The sequence below is a fragment of the Leucoraja erinacea genome, chromosome 16 (genome assembly GCF_028641065.1).
Source record: "Leucoraja erinacea ecotype New England chromosome 16, Leri_hhj_1, whole genome shotgun sequence".
NCBI classification, from domain to species: Eukaryota; Metazoa; Chordata; class Chondrichthyes; order Rajiformes; family Rajidae; genus Leucoraja; species Leucoraja erinaceus.
Window position 1 is genome coordinate 44168900 of NC_073392.1, and position 17930 is coordinate 44186829.

The following is a 17930-nucleotide window of genomic DNA, read 5'->3' on the forward strand; positions in this document are numbered from 1 at the left end:
TGGTCACCTACACTTTTCCAAGGCAAATACTAAATATATTCTGCAAAACAGCATCACTGTTTGAAATTGTGTTGTATCCTTCTGTACTCCTTCTGTGATCCAAAACCATCTCAATGAGGGAGAAATGTAGCTCAATCATTTCTTGGTGAAATTGTGCCAATTGTAAACCATGTTATGTTGAGTATTTTCCCTTGTCAGTCGTTGTGTGATGAATGTTTTGCATCCGCCCGACATAAATTGGAGAAGTTACCACCAGAAGACAACTGTCACCAGCAGACGCCAAATAAAGGTGCACTATTTGCTTATTTTTCCATTTGGGCGGCATTTCATATAACAGTTCCAAAACTGAAACTGGTCAAGGACCTGCCAAAGCCCTCACTGCCCTCAACCTAGCAGGAAGTGCAAGTTGTGGAATTTAACAATTTAGTAAATCATTTAATGTGCGTCCAGTAGATACACCGCTGGTAGCAATCTTGAACAGTACCTTCGGTCGAGGCCTTTTATGTAACTCGAGTCAAGAGTGTTTGATTGTCATATCACCCGCACCACACTGACCACACTCATTTCACCATCGGGAAGAAGGTACAGGAGCCTGAAAACTATCATGTCCATGTTCAGGAACAGCTCTCTTCCCTATCCCTTTAGCCACCAGGGATAATTCGATATGATCACCTTCTGTGGGATTCACCACTCTCTGTGTAAAAAAAAAATGATTTTCTGATCATCCTAACTCATAATCTTCCTGCATCTAGCCTGTACCCCTTAAGAATTTTGTAAGTTTCTATAAGATTTCTATAAGTTTCTCAATCTTCTAAATTCTAGCGAGTACAAACCAAGTCTATCCCTAGGAGACCAAAACTGCCAGGTGTGGTCTCACCATGACCCGGTACAACTGCAGTAGACCCTCCCTGCTCCTATACTCAAATCCTTTTGCTATGAATGCTAACATACCATTTGCTTTCTTCACTGCCTGCTGCACCTGCATTCCTACTTTCAATGACTGGTGTACCATGACACCCAGGTCTCGTTGCATCTCCCCTTTTCCTAATCGGCCACCATTCAGATAACAGTCTACTTTCCTGTTTTTGCCACCAAAGTGGATAACCTCACATTTATCCACATTATACTGCATCTGCCATGCATTTGTCCACTCACCCAACCTATCCAAGTCACCTTGCAGCCTCCTAGCATCCTCCTCACAGCTAACACTGCCCCCCAGCTTCATGTCATCTGCAAATTTGGAGTGTTGCATTTAATTCCCTCATCCAGATCATTAATATGTATTGTAAATAGCTGGGGTCCCAGCACTGAGCCTTACGGTACCCCACTAGTCACTGCCTGCCATTCTGAAAAGGACCCGTTTACTCCTATTCTTTGCTTCCTGTCTGCCAGCCAGTTCTCTATCCACATCAATACTGAACCCCCAATACCATGTGCTTTAAGTTTGTATACTAATCTCTTATGAGTCGTTTGGCTGAGGAGCTATGAACGGGATCAAATTAAGAGGTTGGTCAGTTAAGATTGAGATGAGAGATTTCTTGTCACTTTTTAAAAAAAATATATTTTTATTAGAAGCATAAACATATTATAACCAAGACACGATTTGGTTACCAGTTACATATTAACACAGCTTCTGTTTATTTTTTATAGATTTTTTTTTTAAGTTAGAGTTATAGAGAGAAGGGAGGGAGAAAAAAATCAATAAAAGAGATTACCAATAACACAATTTTGGAGATAGGTCCGTAGACTATAAAGTGTAATTATTCATCTGATCGTGGACTCAAGTTTCAGTCAAGCTTCTGTGCTGAACCAATTTACCCTTTCAGAAAATCAATAAATGGAAACTATATTCTAGCAAATAGTTCTGATTTGTCAATTAAGCCAAGTCTAATTTTTTCCAAGTGTAAGGTCCCAGACATTTCCATAATCCACATTTTAATTGTGGTGGTTGTTGGGTTTCTCCAAAATTGTAATATTAATTTTTCCCAATTATTATACTATCAAGGAAATCAAGGACATTTCTTTGGTTTATTGTAAGTTTTGAGATGAGAGATTTCTTGTCACAATTCATCATCGTTGAAAACATTAGTGACGCAGTGGTGCCGGTTTACAACGTGAAAGATGACAGACGCACACACACACATCTCCGTCCTCCAGCTCCTGCGGACTTCGGCTGGAAGTATAGGGTTTTGGTGTGCGTGCTTTATCATCATTCCTTACAATTCTATGTACGGCAGTGATCGCAACTTCTACTGAAGTGTGGATGGCCGTTGGTTCGCTAGAAGCTCATCCGCCCTTTGTCAGGTCTTGATTTTGGTCCTGCTGGGGGTCCACAGCCCCCTCCTCTCCTGGTAGACCAGGTGGGGGAGATGGTTTAGTCATCGGCTATCTGGCCATGGAGCAGGTAGCACGGGATTACATGGTACCTGTGGCGGGGGGAGCTCCCCCCCCCCGACCTGACCTAGATTTTTCTCATAAAGACTTGTGAATCAGTGACATTTTTAATCCCAGGGTGTTATGGGGACATTCAAAAATGGAGATTGTTCCAATTTGGCTTATTACAGTAATTGAGAGATGTGGATAGGACAGGAAAATGGTGCTGAGAACAAAGATGTGTCATGATCGTGTTGAATAACAGGGCAGGCTCGAGGGCGTGATGGCCTCCTTCTGCTTCTAGTGCCGGCACATCCCCAAATGACACAACCCCTTCAATCTGTCTCGCCAACCCATGTAGGTGCCAATTATTGAGGCGGTGTTCTGGGGGTGTCCACAGCCAGTACTGACTTTGGCCATCATCATTATCCACATTCTCTGCCCGCTTCAGTTTAAGCTGTAAAAATGGCCTGATCTCGTAATCTCAAATTAACATGTGCACTGTGCCCAAGCTAACTATGGCAATGCAGCAGCATGCATAGTAATGAAAAAAGGTGTGTACTTTTTGATCAATATGAAAGAGTATTCTATTCACACTGAACTCTGACAAACAGCACACCTGGCAGATGTGATGTGGACTCGACTTGCTTTTCCTTTGGTCCCAGTGGGCAGGGCCTCACCTTTAACCTGGCCCGACACTGCACTTGCAAGGGTCTTCCCACCATCTTTACACTTTACACTGTTGCAGCCTAGAAAGAAGAGATGAGGCTATTGAATAAATGTGACGTTATCCTGATAACACACAAGGGTGTGAGTGGTCAATGCCCTTGAGTGTTTGGCACTACTCTAAACAATGCATTTGCATTCTGTAATGTTCACACACACTCACACTCATACACGCACACACCCTCCCCTTCCCACCCCAAACCAAAGTTGGAATCTGGGGAGATGTGTGTGTGTCTGTCTGTACGTTACAGAAACCAAATGCATTATTTAGAGTAGCGTGGAGCTGACTTTGACATTCTGGTGAGATCAGTGAAATTTCCTACCATTCTGCCCCATTGAACAGAGTTTTTTCTGGAGCAGATAACTTGAGCCTACTCAATACAATACAATACAATACAATACGATGGTGAGTAGTCCGCAGATCCGCAGCTCCGCAGTCTCCCGAGCCCCCGGGTCGTTCAGGCTGGAGGCCGCTCCACGGTGCTAGGCCCCAACGACAGCCGAGACCCGACAGGGAAAAAGTCGGGTCTCCCGGACAGGGAAGAGATTTAAAACAGTTTCCCCCGCCCCCCTCCTGCCAATACTGACAAGACCAACTTTTTGGTTGCGGCCTTTATAAATCAGAGCATTAATAATAATAATAATACATTTTATTTATGGGCGCCTTTCAAGAGTCTCAAGGACACCTTACAAAAATTTAGCAGGTAGAGGAAAAACATGTAAGGGGAATGAAATAAATAGTAAAGACATGACTAGTACACAAAGTAAAGACAGCATTCAATACAAACCACAATATGAGGGAATTAATGCACAGATGAAAAGGGAGGGGGACGTGGGGCTAGATAGGCAGAGGTGAAGAGATGGGTCTTGAGGCGGGACTGGAAGATGGTGAGGGACACGGAATTGCGGATCAGTTGGGGGAGGGAGTTCCAGAGCCTGGGAGCTGCCCGGAAGAAGGCGCTGGCCCAAAAACTGTGGGAGGGTGGACGTGTGGATGGAGAGGAGACCGGCTGATGTGGATCTGGGGGACCGTGAGGGTTGGTAGGGGGAGAGGAGGTCAGTGAGATATGGGGGGGGGCCAGATGGTGGAGGGCTTTGTAGGTGAGGATCAGGATTTTGTAGTTGATCCGGTGGGAGATGGGAAGCCAGTGAAGTTGTTTGAGGACTGGAGTGATGTGATGCCAGGATTTGGTGTGGGTGATGAGTCGGGCGGCTGCGTTCTGGACCAGTTGGAGTCGGTTGATGTAGGTGGAGCTGATGCCAAGGAGAAGTGAGTTGCAGTAGTCCAGTCGGGAGGAGATGAAGGCATGGATGAGTCTTTCAGCAGCGGGAGGTGTGAGAGAGGGTCGGAGTTTGGCGATGTTGCGGAGATGAAAGAAGGAGGTTTTAATGACATGGCGGATGTGAGGCTCAAGGGAGAGGGTGGAATCAAAGATCACGCCAAGGTTGCGGGCCTGGGGAGATGGGGAGACAGTGGTGCCGTCGATGGTGAGAGTGGGGTTATTGATTTTGCTGAGTGTGGATTTGGAGCCTATGAGGAGGAATTCTGTCTTATCGCTGTTGAGTTTGAGGAAATTATGTTGCATCCAGGTTTTTATAGCTGACAAACAGGAGTTGATATGGGAGGGGTGGAGGGGGGGGGTTGTGGGGGGATTTGGTGCCGAGGTAGATCTGGGTGTCATCAGCGTAACAGTGGAAGTCCAGGTTGAAGTGGCGGAGCGTGTGTGAGATCTTCGGTTACACTAATCCTCCCCCACTCCCCCAATAACTCTGGCACGTTAGACCTTCCCTTCTCGATAACCACCTCAGTTATGTGTCCATCAGTGTTGCATCTGTGAAAATCTCGGAGCTCTCTCTTGTAACGTCTCTCTTCTCCGTGCGATCCATCACGAGTGTTACTGCTGTCTGACTGCCAGTGATGCGGAGAAACTCTCTCTGCAGCTGAACAGCCAAGTGTTGGCAGCTGCAATGAACGTGAGCCAAGCCCATCATGTTCCTCGCGGGTTGCATCTCAATACAAGTTGAATCTTGAGTTGGCATCCTCTGGGACCTGAGTGCTGCCAGGCCACAAAAGCTGCCACTGATCGTCTTTCACTGAGCAACGGAACTGTTCTTTTTAAGGGAATAGACACTCCCCGGGTTAGGTAAGGGTTCCGAAAAACGTTCACAAACCAAGGTTACCATTTGTATGAAAAATCTTTGGCTAAGATCACTGTCAGTTAAGATTGCAAAAGTTGCATTGGTTCATTTTAATTAGCTGTAGATTAGTACAGATCGTAATTAATTGTAGATCATAGTTGGATCTTGGTTAGAATGAGTTAATTAGTATAGTTCTGTACTACAATTCTAAACGTGCCAGTCCCACAGAATACCAGACGGAGGTTTCAACCCATACTACCTTTATGGGGGGAAGCTTGTTAATATGTTTACTTTCTTATAACTTTCACATCAGTGCAATCAATATAGGCCAATTCCATCACAATCCTTGCGGGTGCAATCTCAACACAAGTTGAAATTGTTTAGTTGGCATCCTCTGCGACCTGACTGGTGCTGTGTGTAACGAGTGTCGCTAAGGGACCCACCTTAGCCAGTCTTGATTCTTGCCATCCTGTAAGGAGATAATTCAGTACAGAAAGACTGAGCATCAATAGCTGTTGTCTTCCTGATCCATACGTCAATTGTCATGCAGTCTATTGCTGAGAATTTGTCCTCTGATCAGTGGAGCTAATTGTGTTACATGGCAGAAGCTGTACACTCTAACCTACTTCATAAGGTCATAAGGAATAGTAGAATTGGGCCATTCGGCCCATCAAGTTTACTCTGCCATTCAATCATGGCAGATCAATCTCTCCTTCGTAACCCCATTCTCCTGCCTTCTCCCCATAACCTCTAACACATCGAGAATCTATCTATCTTTGAAAATGTTCATATTTTTGACAGCTCTTTTGTTTTAGTTGGCTTCTGGGGTTGTGTGATATTTCAAAATTTAAAATGGAGTCACTTAATGTTGGAAAATAATGTTGGCAGACTTGTCTTAAATGCACTTCAGATTGGGCATGTGAAAATGTGATGGCAGTAGGAATGAACATTTAGACTGATGTTCACTGTGTTTCACTATATTGTTGTTTATCCAAAGGATGCAAATGTGTTCATGGAATCTGCAACAATGGGATTACTGGAGATGGAAGCTGCATTTGTTTTTCTGGTTACACCGGGCCACAATGTGAACAAGGTAAGTGTTCTTTCTGGATGTTCGTAGTTAAAGGCACCGAGATGGAGGCAGGATTACCTCCTTTCAGGTTATTTAATCCAATTCAATGTTAACCTGAGATAGATACAAAATCCTGGAGTAACTCAGCGGGACAGGCAGCATCTCTGGAGAGAAGGAATGGGTGACGTTTTGGGTCGAGATCCTTCTGCAGAAATTGGGATTCGTCAGAAATTCAGAATTCTATCAGGAATTGGGACTTTGTCCGTTTTGCATCACCATCAGTTTTGTTTATCCAAACGATTGCTGCACCACGATAGTTAAGTTATTGGACTTGGAATGAATGAGAGAGGCACATTTGATTGTTATCAACTTCTCAATAGCAATTAGGGCTGATCAATCAATGCTGGCCTTGTCAATCATGTCCACATCCTGTGAATTAATGGGAAAAGAATGGTTCCAATGAGATAATTAAATTAATGGAGTCTGTTGAGAGAGGGTTTATTGGCACAGTTGCAAATTTCCGTTTTTCCCACAGTTTTTTGTAAAGCTATGTTTCAGAAAAAAACTGCAATATTACTTAGAGTGCCAAAATTTGTCACGTGTTAATTTGAAGATTATTGTAGAAAGACGGCAGCTGGGGTGAGTCCTATTCTAAGCCTACTGAAAGGTATTATTGGATTTGGTTACTTTAACACACATTTGAAGTCACTCGTACCTTTTTGCTAAGAATTTCATTGGTACCTATGGCAATTAAACACTCTTGAGTCCTGACACTTTGGTGCTCAAGACATTGTTAATTATGATGGCAGGCACCCGATTGTGAAATCTGGATAGCAAGGTGCATCTTGTTGACACATCTGTCCGTTGGCTTTGAACGTTTGTAGATCAGTGAGATAAAAGTCACTTCACCCTCCTCTGAGGAACATTCCATGTAAAAGAAAAATTCTGCCTCATTAAATGGGAGACAGATATGGGAAGTGGAAAAATAAACACAGTTGCTTTGTAGAGTAAAGGAACTGAAGATGCTGGTGAATACACAAAAGGACAGAAAGTGCTGGAGTAACTCAGCAGGTCAAGAAGCATCTCTGGAGAACATGGATCACCTCTGCATGTTCTCCAGAGAAGCTGCTTGACCTGCTGAGCTACTCCAGCACTTTCTGTTCTTTAATACTATTGATTTAACATTTTTCATATGGGAAATGAGAGATATTGTAGTAAGTGTAGAATGAACGTGACTCTGTATGTGACCTGGCAATGCCTGGTTGTGGAAACACTTGGCTGCCAGGGGCACCCACAATGGAAAATCATGTGTTTTGTTGCCAACTCTCTTCAATGCCCAGAGATCACAGGAAGATATAAATGCACAATCAAAATCCTACCGCAGAGATCCCGTGTGCCATGTGTAGCAGATTAGAATGAATTACAATCCATGTTTACCAGTAATTTGCAAGCGGTGTTTACATCTTTCATAATATTAGTGAAAGATAATGTGGATCATGAACAAAATTATTTATCTGTTCAAAGCATAAAAATGGCCCAAGTTCAGAGAGATTGTGTTGGTGATCTGGTGGGACAATTGCCTTAACTCTTGGTCTAAAACTCGGCTCATTGTAAAGGGTTGAAAATTAATATCTATTGATTTATCTCAGAGATGCCTGCTTGCAAGACCCTTCAATGTGGAAACAGCACTCAGTGCATCGTGGAAAATGCAGGGAAGCCAACCTGTGCATGTCTGCCTGGTTTCCAAGACTTTGGACGAGCCTGTGTGGGTAAGAACTTTTAACCTAACAATTGGCAAAGAATTTCACTTCAAGTTTAAGAATGGAATATTTTGATCAATTTTATGGTAATCACATTTATTTTTCTGCTGAAGTAAACAAATTTAAATGCTGCTCTTCTTATATCCATGGTGGGCTGGAGTCCTGACGGGATACATTCATCTGAATTCTCGCCACATCCATTACTTTTCCTCATTTTAGAGTCATACAGTCATGGAGCACGAAAACAGGCCCTTAAGCCCAACTTGCCCATGCTGATCAACATGCCCCATCTACATTAGTCCGACCTACCGCTTGCATATGGCCCATATCCCTTTAAACCGTTCCTATCAATAATACCGGTGCCCAAGAAGAGCAAGGTGACGTGCCTCAATGACTATCGACCAGTGGCACTAACGCCTGTGGTGATGAAGTGCTTTGAGAGGTTGATTATGGCGCGTATCAACTCCTACCTCAACACGAACCTCGACCCACTGCAATTTGCTACCACCACAACAGATCAATGGTGGATGTGATCTCACTGGCCCTCCACTCCGCTCTGGACCACTTGGACAACAAAAACTCATATGTCAGGCTGTTATTCATTGACTACAGCTCGGCATTTAATACGATCATCCCCTCCAAGCTGGTTACCAAGCTCCCAGAACTGGGTCTCTGCGCATCCCTCTGTAATTGGATCCACGACTTCCTCATTCACAGAACACAGTCTGTTCGTATTGGTGGAAATGTGTCAGCCTCGATAACAATCAGCACGGGAGCACCTCAAGGCTGCGTGCTCACTCTATACTTATGACTGTGTAGCCGGACATAGTGCAAACTCCTTCATCAAGTTCGCCGACGACACCACTGTTGTGGGACGTATCACTGATGGTGACGAGTCAGAGTATAGAAGTGAGATCGACCGATTGACTAAATGGTATCTGCACAATAACCTGGCTCTCAACACCAGCAAAACCAAGGAACTGACTGTGAACTTTGGAAGTGGTAGGATAAGTACCCACAATCCCGTTTATATCACGGGACGATGGTGGAAAGGGCCAAGAACTTCAAATTCCAGGGTGTGCATATTTCCGAAGATCTTTCCTGGACCCAGCACACTGATGCAACTATAAAGAAAGCATATCAGCGCCTCTACTTCCTGAGAAGATTACGGAGAGTCGGTATGTCAAAGAGGACTCTCTCGAACTTCTACAGGTGCACAGTAGAGAGCATGCTGACCGGTTGCATCGTGGCTTGGTTCGGCATCTTGAGCGTCCATGAGCGGAAAAGAATGCCGAAAGTTGTGACCACTGCCCAGTCCATCATCGGCTCTGACCTCCCCACCATCGAGGGGATCTATCACAGTCGCTGCCTCAAAAAGGCTGGCAGCATCATCAAGGACCCACACCATCCTGGCCACACACTCATCTGTCCGCTGCCATCGGGTCGAAGATACAGGAGCCTGAAATCTGGTACATCCAAGTTCAGGAACAGCTGCTTCCCTACGGCCATCAGGCTATTAAACTTGCCAACAAACAGACTCTGAACTATAACAGCCTTTATCTGTTTATTTATGTGTATATATATGGTCTATGCTATATAGACACACTGAACTGTTCTGTATTTATGCTTACAATTTAATTGTCCTATCTGGGACACATGACAATAAACTCTCTTGACTTGACGACTTGATTATCAAAATATGTGTCCAAATGTCTTTTAAATGTTGTTATAGAATACTAGAGGGTGGAAAGAGGCCTTTCGGCCCAACTTGCCCATACCGACCAACATGTCTACACTAATCCCACCGCCCGTGTATGGCCCATATCCCTCGAAACATTTCCTATCCATGTGCCTGTCCAAATGTCTTTTAAATGTTATAGTATCTGTCTCAACTACCTCCTTTGGCGAATCGTTCCATACACCCACCTGTGTGGGAAGAGAAACAGAGGTGATATTTCTCTAGCACTTCAGCATTTATTTTCTGATAGTCATGTCTTTCAGCTAAAGATCTTAACTGCTGACGAGAGTCGCATCTGGTAGGCGGCGCGACTCTCGTCAGCAGCGGCCTCTGCAGCCCGTCCACGTTTTTATTATTTTTTGTCTAAGTTTTTATGTAGTTTTTTGTTATTTTATGTTGGGGTATGTGTGTGTGGGGGGGTGGGGGTGGGGTGGGAGGGAGGGGGTAACTTTTGAAGCTCTCCCTGCACGGGAGACCCGACCTTTTCTGTCGGGTCTCTGTTGTCGTTGGGGCAGCAACGAGGAGCGGCCTCCAACAGGAGAAGACCGGGGACTCTGGTGCCGACGACTCACCTCACCGTCGCGGAGCTGGCCGAGTCTGGAGCGGGTGGAGCGGTGGAGCTGCTGCTGCTGCTGCTGTGGCCCGACCTCCGGAGATTCGGAGGCTGTAACTGCGGGTCTGGCGGACGGCGGCACTGGGAGCCCGCGGGTCCCTGGAGGGAGACCGCTTTTCATGGCTCCTGCAACGGCGACTTCTCCCGCCCGAGTTGCGGGGTTGAAGAGCTCCTGGAGCGGGGCCTGACATCACCGCCCCGCGTGGCTTGGAATGGCCGCGGGACTCTGCGAGCGCACGCCGGGGGCTCTAACATCAAGATCCGGTGTGCGACCTTGCATCACCCGGCGTGGCTTTAATGGCCGCGGGACAATCACCATCGCCAGCCGGGGGCTTTGACTTTGACTCTGACATCGGGGGGGAGAGTGCAGTGGAGAGATAAGTTTTTTTGGCCTTCCATCACAGCGATGTGATGGATGTTCATGTAAATTATGTTGTGTCTTGGGTCTATTTGTTTGTAATGTATGGCTGCAGAAACGGCATTTCGTTTGGACCTCAAGGGGTCCAAATGACAATTAAATTGAATCTTGAATCTTGAAATCACAGTTGTTGGGCCATGAGAACATTCTTAACCTGTTAACTGTATTTCTTCTTAAGTTGTCCTCCATCAGGCAAGCTGTTTAATGACCTCCAGTTCCTTAGGATAAACCAGATATCTGATCAAATGATTCTAAGTATTCATACACTGACAGAATTTCTGTGGTAAATTAAGAAATGGAAGGTTGTAAACAAAAGTGGAAGTAGAACCTTTGAGATGAAAGGAGCCAAAATATTTTTAAAAGATACAAGGTGGGGCAAATGACCGTGTTCTGCTCCAAGAAGTTATGAACTTATACAAAGAAAAGATTGGTGATAGCATTTAGATAGTTATCACAACAAACAGAAAAAATAAAGCAAAACTTTGCAGATACTGGAAATTAAAAATTAAAAATAAATGCTGTAAATACTGAAATGCTGGAGAAATGTCACCTGTTTCTCTTTCCACAGATCATCCCTAAAGTGCTGACTATTTCCAGTTTTTTTTGTTCTTATTGTTGGAAAGACATGATATGCTTTTTCTGTTGTAACATTGTCTGCGTAACTTTGTTAATGCAGGAGTTGCACATAATACTGTCAAGCACACTCTAGAATATTGTGTAGCATTCTGATCATTACGTTCCAGGAATGATGTGGTGGCAGTAGAGAGAGGGCAGAATTGATTCACCAGCTGTTGCCTGGAATGTAGAGGTGGAGTTATCTGGAGCGATTTGTTGGCTAGGTTTATTTTTACTGGAATATATAGGAGGCTGAGGTGACCTTTTTGAGTTTTATAAAATTATATGAGAGGCGAAAATAAGGTAGATACTCATATTCCCCGGTATTGGAGTCTGGAACAAGAAGGCACGGGTTTAAGGAGCAAGAGGAGCAATTTAAAGGAGATGAGAGAGATGCAGTTTTCATATAGAAGATGACAAGTATTGGAAATGAGGTGGCAGAGGAGATAGTGAAGTCAAATACAATTACAATGTTTAATAGTAAGATTAAACGAGAACTTGCTAGTTTGAAGTTTGTTCTTTATTTTATGAGCAGTTACGTCGAGGGATTACGTGAAAACCCCGCCAGCACGCATGCACGACATTCTTCAAAGCAGCGGTGTGGAATCACAGTAATAGTAGTTGAAATAAACATAGTAAGATAAGAGGAACTAGGATACCAGTTGACCTTTATAAGAGGGTGGGCGTGGAGGGGCCCTCGACGTAACTCCTCATAAAATAAAGATCAAACTTCAAACTGGTAAGTTCTTGTTTAATCTTACGATTTTACTTCGGAGTCACGTGAGTGACTACGTGAAGATTTTAAAGATCTGTGATTTCATGCCGTTGGAACGAGTCCATGCTTCACTCACTGCCGTAGTCATCCAAGGGAGGAAGTATGTTATCGTATTCAGACATGAATCAAATTTTCTAACAATAACAATTTATTTTAGCAAAGAAAATAATGCTCCCTCGGGCTAAATTATATTACAGAATTTAGACCATCCTGCTGTAGCCAGGATATGGTCCATGGGCGCCTCCCTGTATCTAGCCGCCGATGTTGCTGCTTCCCTGGTGGAATGAGATTTAAAAAATGTCAGTATCCACCCCAGCAGCTCCCAAAACCTGTCTGAGCCATCTAGAGATGGTCTGTACTCACACCCGGCCATGAGGCTGTTTATAGCTGACCCATAGCGCTAATTCGCTCCCTCTTAAGGTTTTTGTAGTCTTAAGGTATAGCAAAAGGTCTGTGAAAACACACAGTCGGGTGTCAGATGGGTATGCCCGGAATTCCAAATTCAGTCCTGATGTTCCTGGTCTATTTTGTTTGACCAACTCCAAGATGCGGAAGTTTATCTTGTCCGTTGATACCTTCATATTGTCCAGTCTCAGTTTGTGTAGGGACTAGACCCTTTGAGCTGAGACCAGTGCCATCAGCATTACTGTTTTTAATGTGAGCTGTTCCAGGGACAGGGACATTGCTGGTGACCAACTCCTAAGCAATGTTAATACAACACTGATGTCCCAGATCTGGGAGTACCTCGGTCTTGGAGGGTTGGTGTTGTAAATACCCCTCATAAGTTTGGCAACTAGAGGGTGGGATCCCATGAAATATTGTCCTGGTGCCTGCCACAGGTATGCTGACAGGGCACTCCTAGCACTATTAATAGCGCTGTAGCTCAGTCCTTCATCAAAATGAAGGCTGGATAGGAATTCCAGGACATTGGTGACTGTAGCTGTATTGTATGCTACACCAGTCCTTGAGCAGTACAATTCCCATTTTCTTATGCTGGAGATGTACTGCTTCTTAGTTGACTGTCGATAGGCCGCCGTGATCATGTTCATGGTCCTGTCCGTCAGTCCCAGATCCAGCAAAGGTCTTTTCAGATTCTGCAAGCCAACAGATTAATCCTGTCATGGCACGGATGACTCTCGCCCGTAACAGGATGGACCAATAGATCTCTCGCCCGTAACCGGATGGATTTAGTTATGTTAAATAGATCTGGTGCGGGGGATACCGTCCTTTAGTGATGAGGTCATATATTTGAGTCGGTCCTCAGAGACCATGGATTTCCTGAGGACCACAGCGGGGACACGCATGGCGGAGCCTTAGGCCATCCGGAGTGCTACCTGCTGCACCAACAAATACCTCCCAACGCGGGAAGCTGACAGTCCATCTGTATTTTGCGCAGAACGGCAGCGACTGATGAGGTCCGGGGCAGAAGGCGGGAAAAGCACCAGAGGGGCTGAAAACAATGCGGGTTTCCCCAATTCAGCGAAAAGGCTCTTTTTCTATATTTTATACGCCTGTCCATCGCTGCTGCCCACTGTCTGGTTCCCAAGCGACATATGTTGGTAACTGGTGATTAAGGGAAATTCATTTCGTTTGTCTCTAGATGACAATAAAAATGGTTCAGAGACCATGTTGAGGACCACAGGAACCATCGATATCTGGTGTACCCATATCTGTATTTTGCGTAGACCCGACATGAGGCAGAAGGCGGGAAAATAACAATTTATCAGCGAAAAATACTTTGTGGTTCCCAACATATAACCATGCAAAGGTGTTGTCATTAAATATTACTTTGTGACCTCGGTGTGTCATTGCCACTGTGTCTGACTGTATTGAGCTTACCTGGTAGGTAAATTGATGATAGCCAAATATGTCTGTTGACACACCATTGCCAGATTGTATTGGCCAGATTGCCACACAATATCGATTTTATTCCACCCATACGATTAATATATGCCACCACAGTGGTATTATCAATTTGTAGGCGGACATGCAGATGGTGCATAGTTGAACAGTAAGCTTTTAGCCCATGAAATGCACCCAACATTTCTAAATAATTTATACCCGATGTTTGTAGTAACGATGATTCTTGTATGTTCCATCTACCACCAGTACTGGATATAGTGTTAGTTGCTCCCCAGCCATGAGCACTGGCATCCGTTTGTAGTATGACTGATGGGTTACTGATAACGATGGGGCTGGAACTATGCCAAATATTTTCCTTCCACCATTGTAACTCCAAAATTGCTTTGGCTGGTAATTGCATAGGTTGATCAAAATGACCTGCATGTTGTTATAGTGCTTGCACCTTTGCTCTCTGTAGATTTTGATAATGCAAAGGTCCAACTGAGTAGCTGGAAATGCTGCTTTCCCCAATTACCCTTGCCACCTGTTGAATGGATGGTTGATTAGTAACAATCAATTTGTTGCAGGCTTCCATCAAGTCTGCAGCTTTGTTCTTTGGCAATGTTACAGACATGTGGATAGAGTTAATTGTGAATCCCAGATAGTCCATAGTTGTGGATGGCGTCAACTTAGATTTATCTGGATGGATGGTAAACCCTAGCATTTCAAACAAATGTTTCGGAGCTAAAACTGCTGATTTAGCTAGCTCCAGGGTTTTCCCCACACTCAATATATCATCAAGATATGCCATGACAATGTGTTTTTGTTTCCTTAGTATTGCCAAGGCCAGTTTCAATATCTTGGTAAATAGTCTTGGGGCTGATGTTAACTCATTAGGCAACGCTTTATACTGCCATAGTTTCCCCCATCCAGTTAAATTTTAGGTATCGACGATGATCCTTATGTATCGGTACTGAATAGTATGCATCTTTTAGATCAATGCATGCCATGAACTATCCCTCAGAAACTAATTGTTTGGCAGTAACAAATGTTTCCATTTTGAAATGAATATACTTTACAAAAGTATTCAGTTTAGTTAAGTCAATGATGATGCAACATTCACCATCTTTCTTGGTTTTCATAAATATATTGGAAACAAATTCCAGTAACAAATAACCTCACCAGTTCTGCATGTCCTTCCAACTTCTCCTGTTGAGAGAGTACAAACTCCCGCTTAGGCACATGTTGAACTGGTGGCATACCTTTTTGGATGAACTCAATTTTGTATCCCTGAATACTTTGTAGTATATATTTGTCAGTGGTAATACACCTCCATGCTTCCCAAAACAAGTGTAACCTTCCCCCTGTTAGTACAGGACCTACACCTTTTATGTTCTGGAAGGAACCAGACCCACCTACCTTCATGGTTACCAGTGGTACGTTCATTTCTTCGGCTTCTGCCTCTTCTGCGGACGAGGCGCCGGAGTGCGGGGTTGGCGCATTTTCCATGAAGGTCACTCTGGGCCTTGGCCTAAAAAAGACCTTTGTGGTTGCTGTGCGGCCCTCATGCTTTCACCAGCATCCTGGTGTCGATGCCTGCTGGTGGATGCATAGGGGTGCTGCCGTCTGAGTTGTGTGGTCTTGCTCGTTCCTGCAGACGCCTTCATGAGCCCAATGGCTTTAGACTCTTCATCGAGCTCTTTTACTTGTTTAGACAAGTTTCCCCCGAACAGCAGTATCTGCGGTTGTTTTGTAGCTGTTTTACACAACCCTGAGAATTTGGGGTTGAGTGCAGGTTTTATTGCGCTCTTCTGTAAGCAATTTATTCATACTGGGTAGTACAAAGTAATGCCAGTGTGTCCTGCTGATTGTCCGTCATTTCAGTAGTTCAAGTTCAAGTTTATTGTCATGTGTCCCTGATAGGACAATGAAACTTTTGCTTTGCTTCAGCACACAGAACATAATAGGCATTGACTACAAAACACATGAATAAATAAACTGATAAAGTGCAAAATGACAGATAATGGGTTATTAATGTTCAGAGTTTTGTCCGAGCCAGGTTTAATAGCCTGATGGCTGTGGGGAAGTAGCTATTCCTGAACCTGGTCGTTGCAGTCTTCAGGCTCCTGTACCTTCTACCTGTAGGTAGCAGGGAGATGGGTGTGTGGCCAGGATGGTGTGGGTCGTTGATGATACTGCCAGCCTTTTTGAGGCAGCGACATCGATAAATCCCCTCGATGGAAGGAAGGTCAGAGCCGATGATGGACTGGGCAGTGTTTACTCCTTTTTGTAGTCTCTTCCTCTCCAGGGCACTCAAGTTGCCGAACCAAGTCACAATGCAACCAGTCAGCATGCTCTCTACTGTGCACCTGTAGAAGTTGGAGAGAGTCCTCCTTGACAAACCGACTCTCCGTAATCTTCTCAGGAAGTAGAGGCGCTGATGAGCTTTCTTGATAATTGCATCAGTGTTCTCAGACCAGGAAAGATCTTCAGAGATGTGCACGCCCAGGAATTTGAAGCTCTTGACCCTTTCAACCATCGACCTGTTGATATAAACTGGACTGTGGGTCCCCATCCTACTCCTTCCAAAGTCCACAATCAGTTCCTTGGTTTTGCTGGTGTTGAGGGCCAGGTTATTGTGCTGGCAACATATGGACAGTTGCTCAATCTCTCTTCTATACTCGGACTCATCCCCATCAGTGATACGTCCCACGACAGTGGTGTCATCAGCAAACTCGATGATGGAGTTCGCACTATGTCCGGCTACGCAGTCATGAGTATAGAGTGAGTACAGCATGGGACTGAGCACGCAGCCTTGAGGTGCTCCCGTGCTGATTGTTATCGAGTATGACACATTTCCACCAGTGCCATCGACAGAACGAGCAAATGATGTTACTCCCGAAGTCAGAAGTTTTAAAATCTTCTGAAGTTTGACCTCCTGGACTCTTATGCCAGTCCCAATGTACCCCCAGATTGCACTGTTGACTGCGGGTACATTCAATGAAATGCAGTTGTCAGGAGGCATATATTTCTCCATTGTGTCGTTAACTACCTGTTCCTGCAGAGGGTGGAAGGACAGGTAGTCTATGCTGGCCGCCAGTTTGGTCTGCAACGGTTGACCCGATTGCGGTGGTACTGCAAACTTGGTGACCACTCCCAGCAGTTCTTTCGGATCCTGCACCCCCAGCACACTGCCGGTATCTTCAGCCATTTCCCCCTCTTCGGGGCCCAGCCCAGCCCTGGCCCGCAATGCTCCCCTCTGTCGAGGGAGATGCGTTGGACAGCCCTGGATACGGTGCTGTTCTGGGAGTGCGAAGACTCCCATAGTGAGCTTGCTGCATCTACCGGAGCAAGTCACGTTGGAGCATGATGCAAGATAGATGGCACCCTCCACTGCTCTCGGGCGGTGCGTCCTTCTGGCCGGACCGACTTCTGCTTAACTTTCCCTCCGACCCGCTGCGCTGGTTCTGGCTGTACAGCTCGCGGCGCTGGGCTCGGCTGAGCAGGATTGATGTCGGTGACTGTGGACCGCAGTCAATGCAGTCCAGGAGCCGCTCGTCGCCCCCCCACTGCCGGAACTTTCACGGTCCACCGCAGACACACGGGACGCGACCCTCTTTGTCTTCTTCCCCTTGTCCATTGTTGCTGTAACGCAAATCACAACAAGGGCAAGAAAAAACGACCTCAGAATAAGAGAACTTACCTGTAGGTCCCGTTTTTAAACGTTGCCGCGGGAGCGCACTTCCCCCGCCCGTCGCTGTGCAATGCATGAGACGATATGTCGCGCATGCATGCTGGCGGGGTCTTCACGTAGTCACTCACGTGACTCCAAAGTAAAATAGGCATTTCAATAGGCACT

General features: G+C 45.1%; 1 protein-coding gene across 1 annotated transcript in view; it reads left to right on the plus strand.

Annotated features, from left to right (window-relative positions):
- Positions 1-17930, plus strand: part of stab1 (stabilin 1) — a 259880-nt gene that overhangs the window by 31741 nt on the left and 210209 nt on the right. Inside the window, exons 6-7 of the mRNA XM_055647479.1 lie at positions 6236-6331; positions 7960-8079. Coding sequence (XP_055503454.1) covers positions 6236-6331; positions 7960-8079 — 216 coding nt within the window. The remainder of the gene's footprint in view (positions 1-6235; positions 6332-7959; positions 8080-17930) is intronic.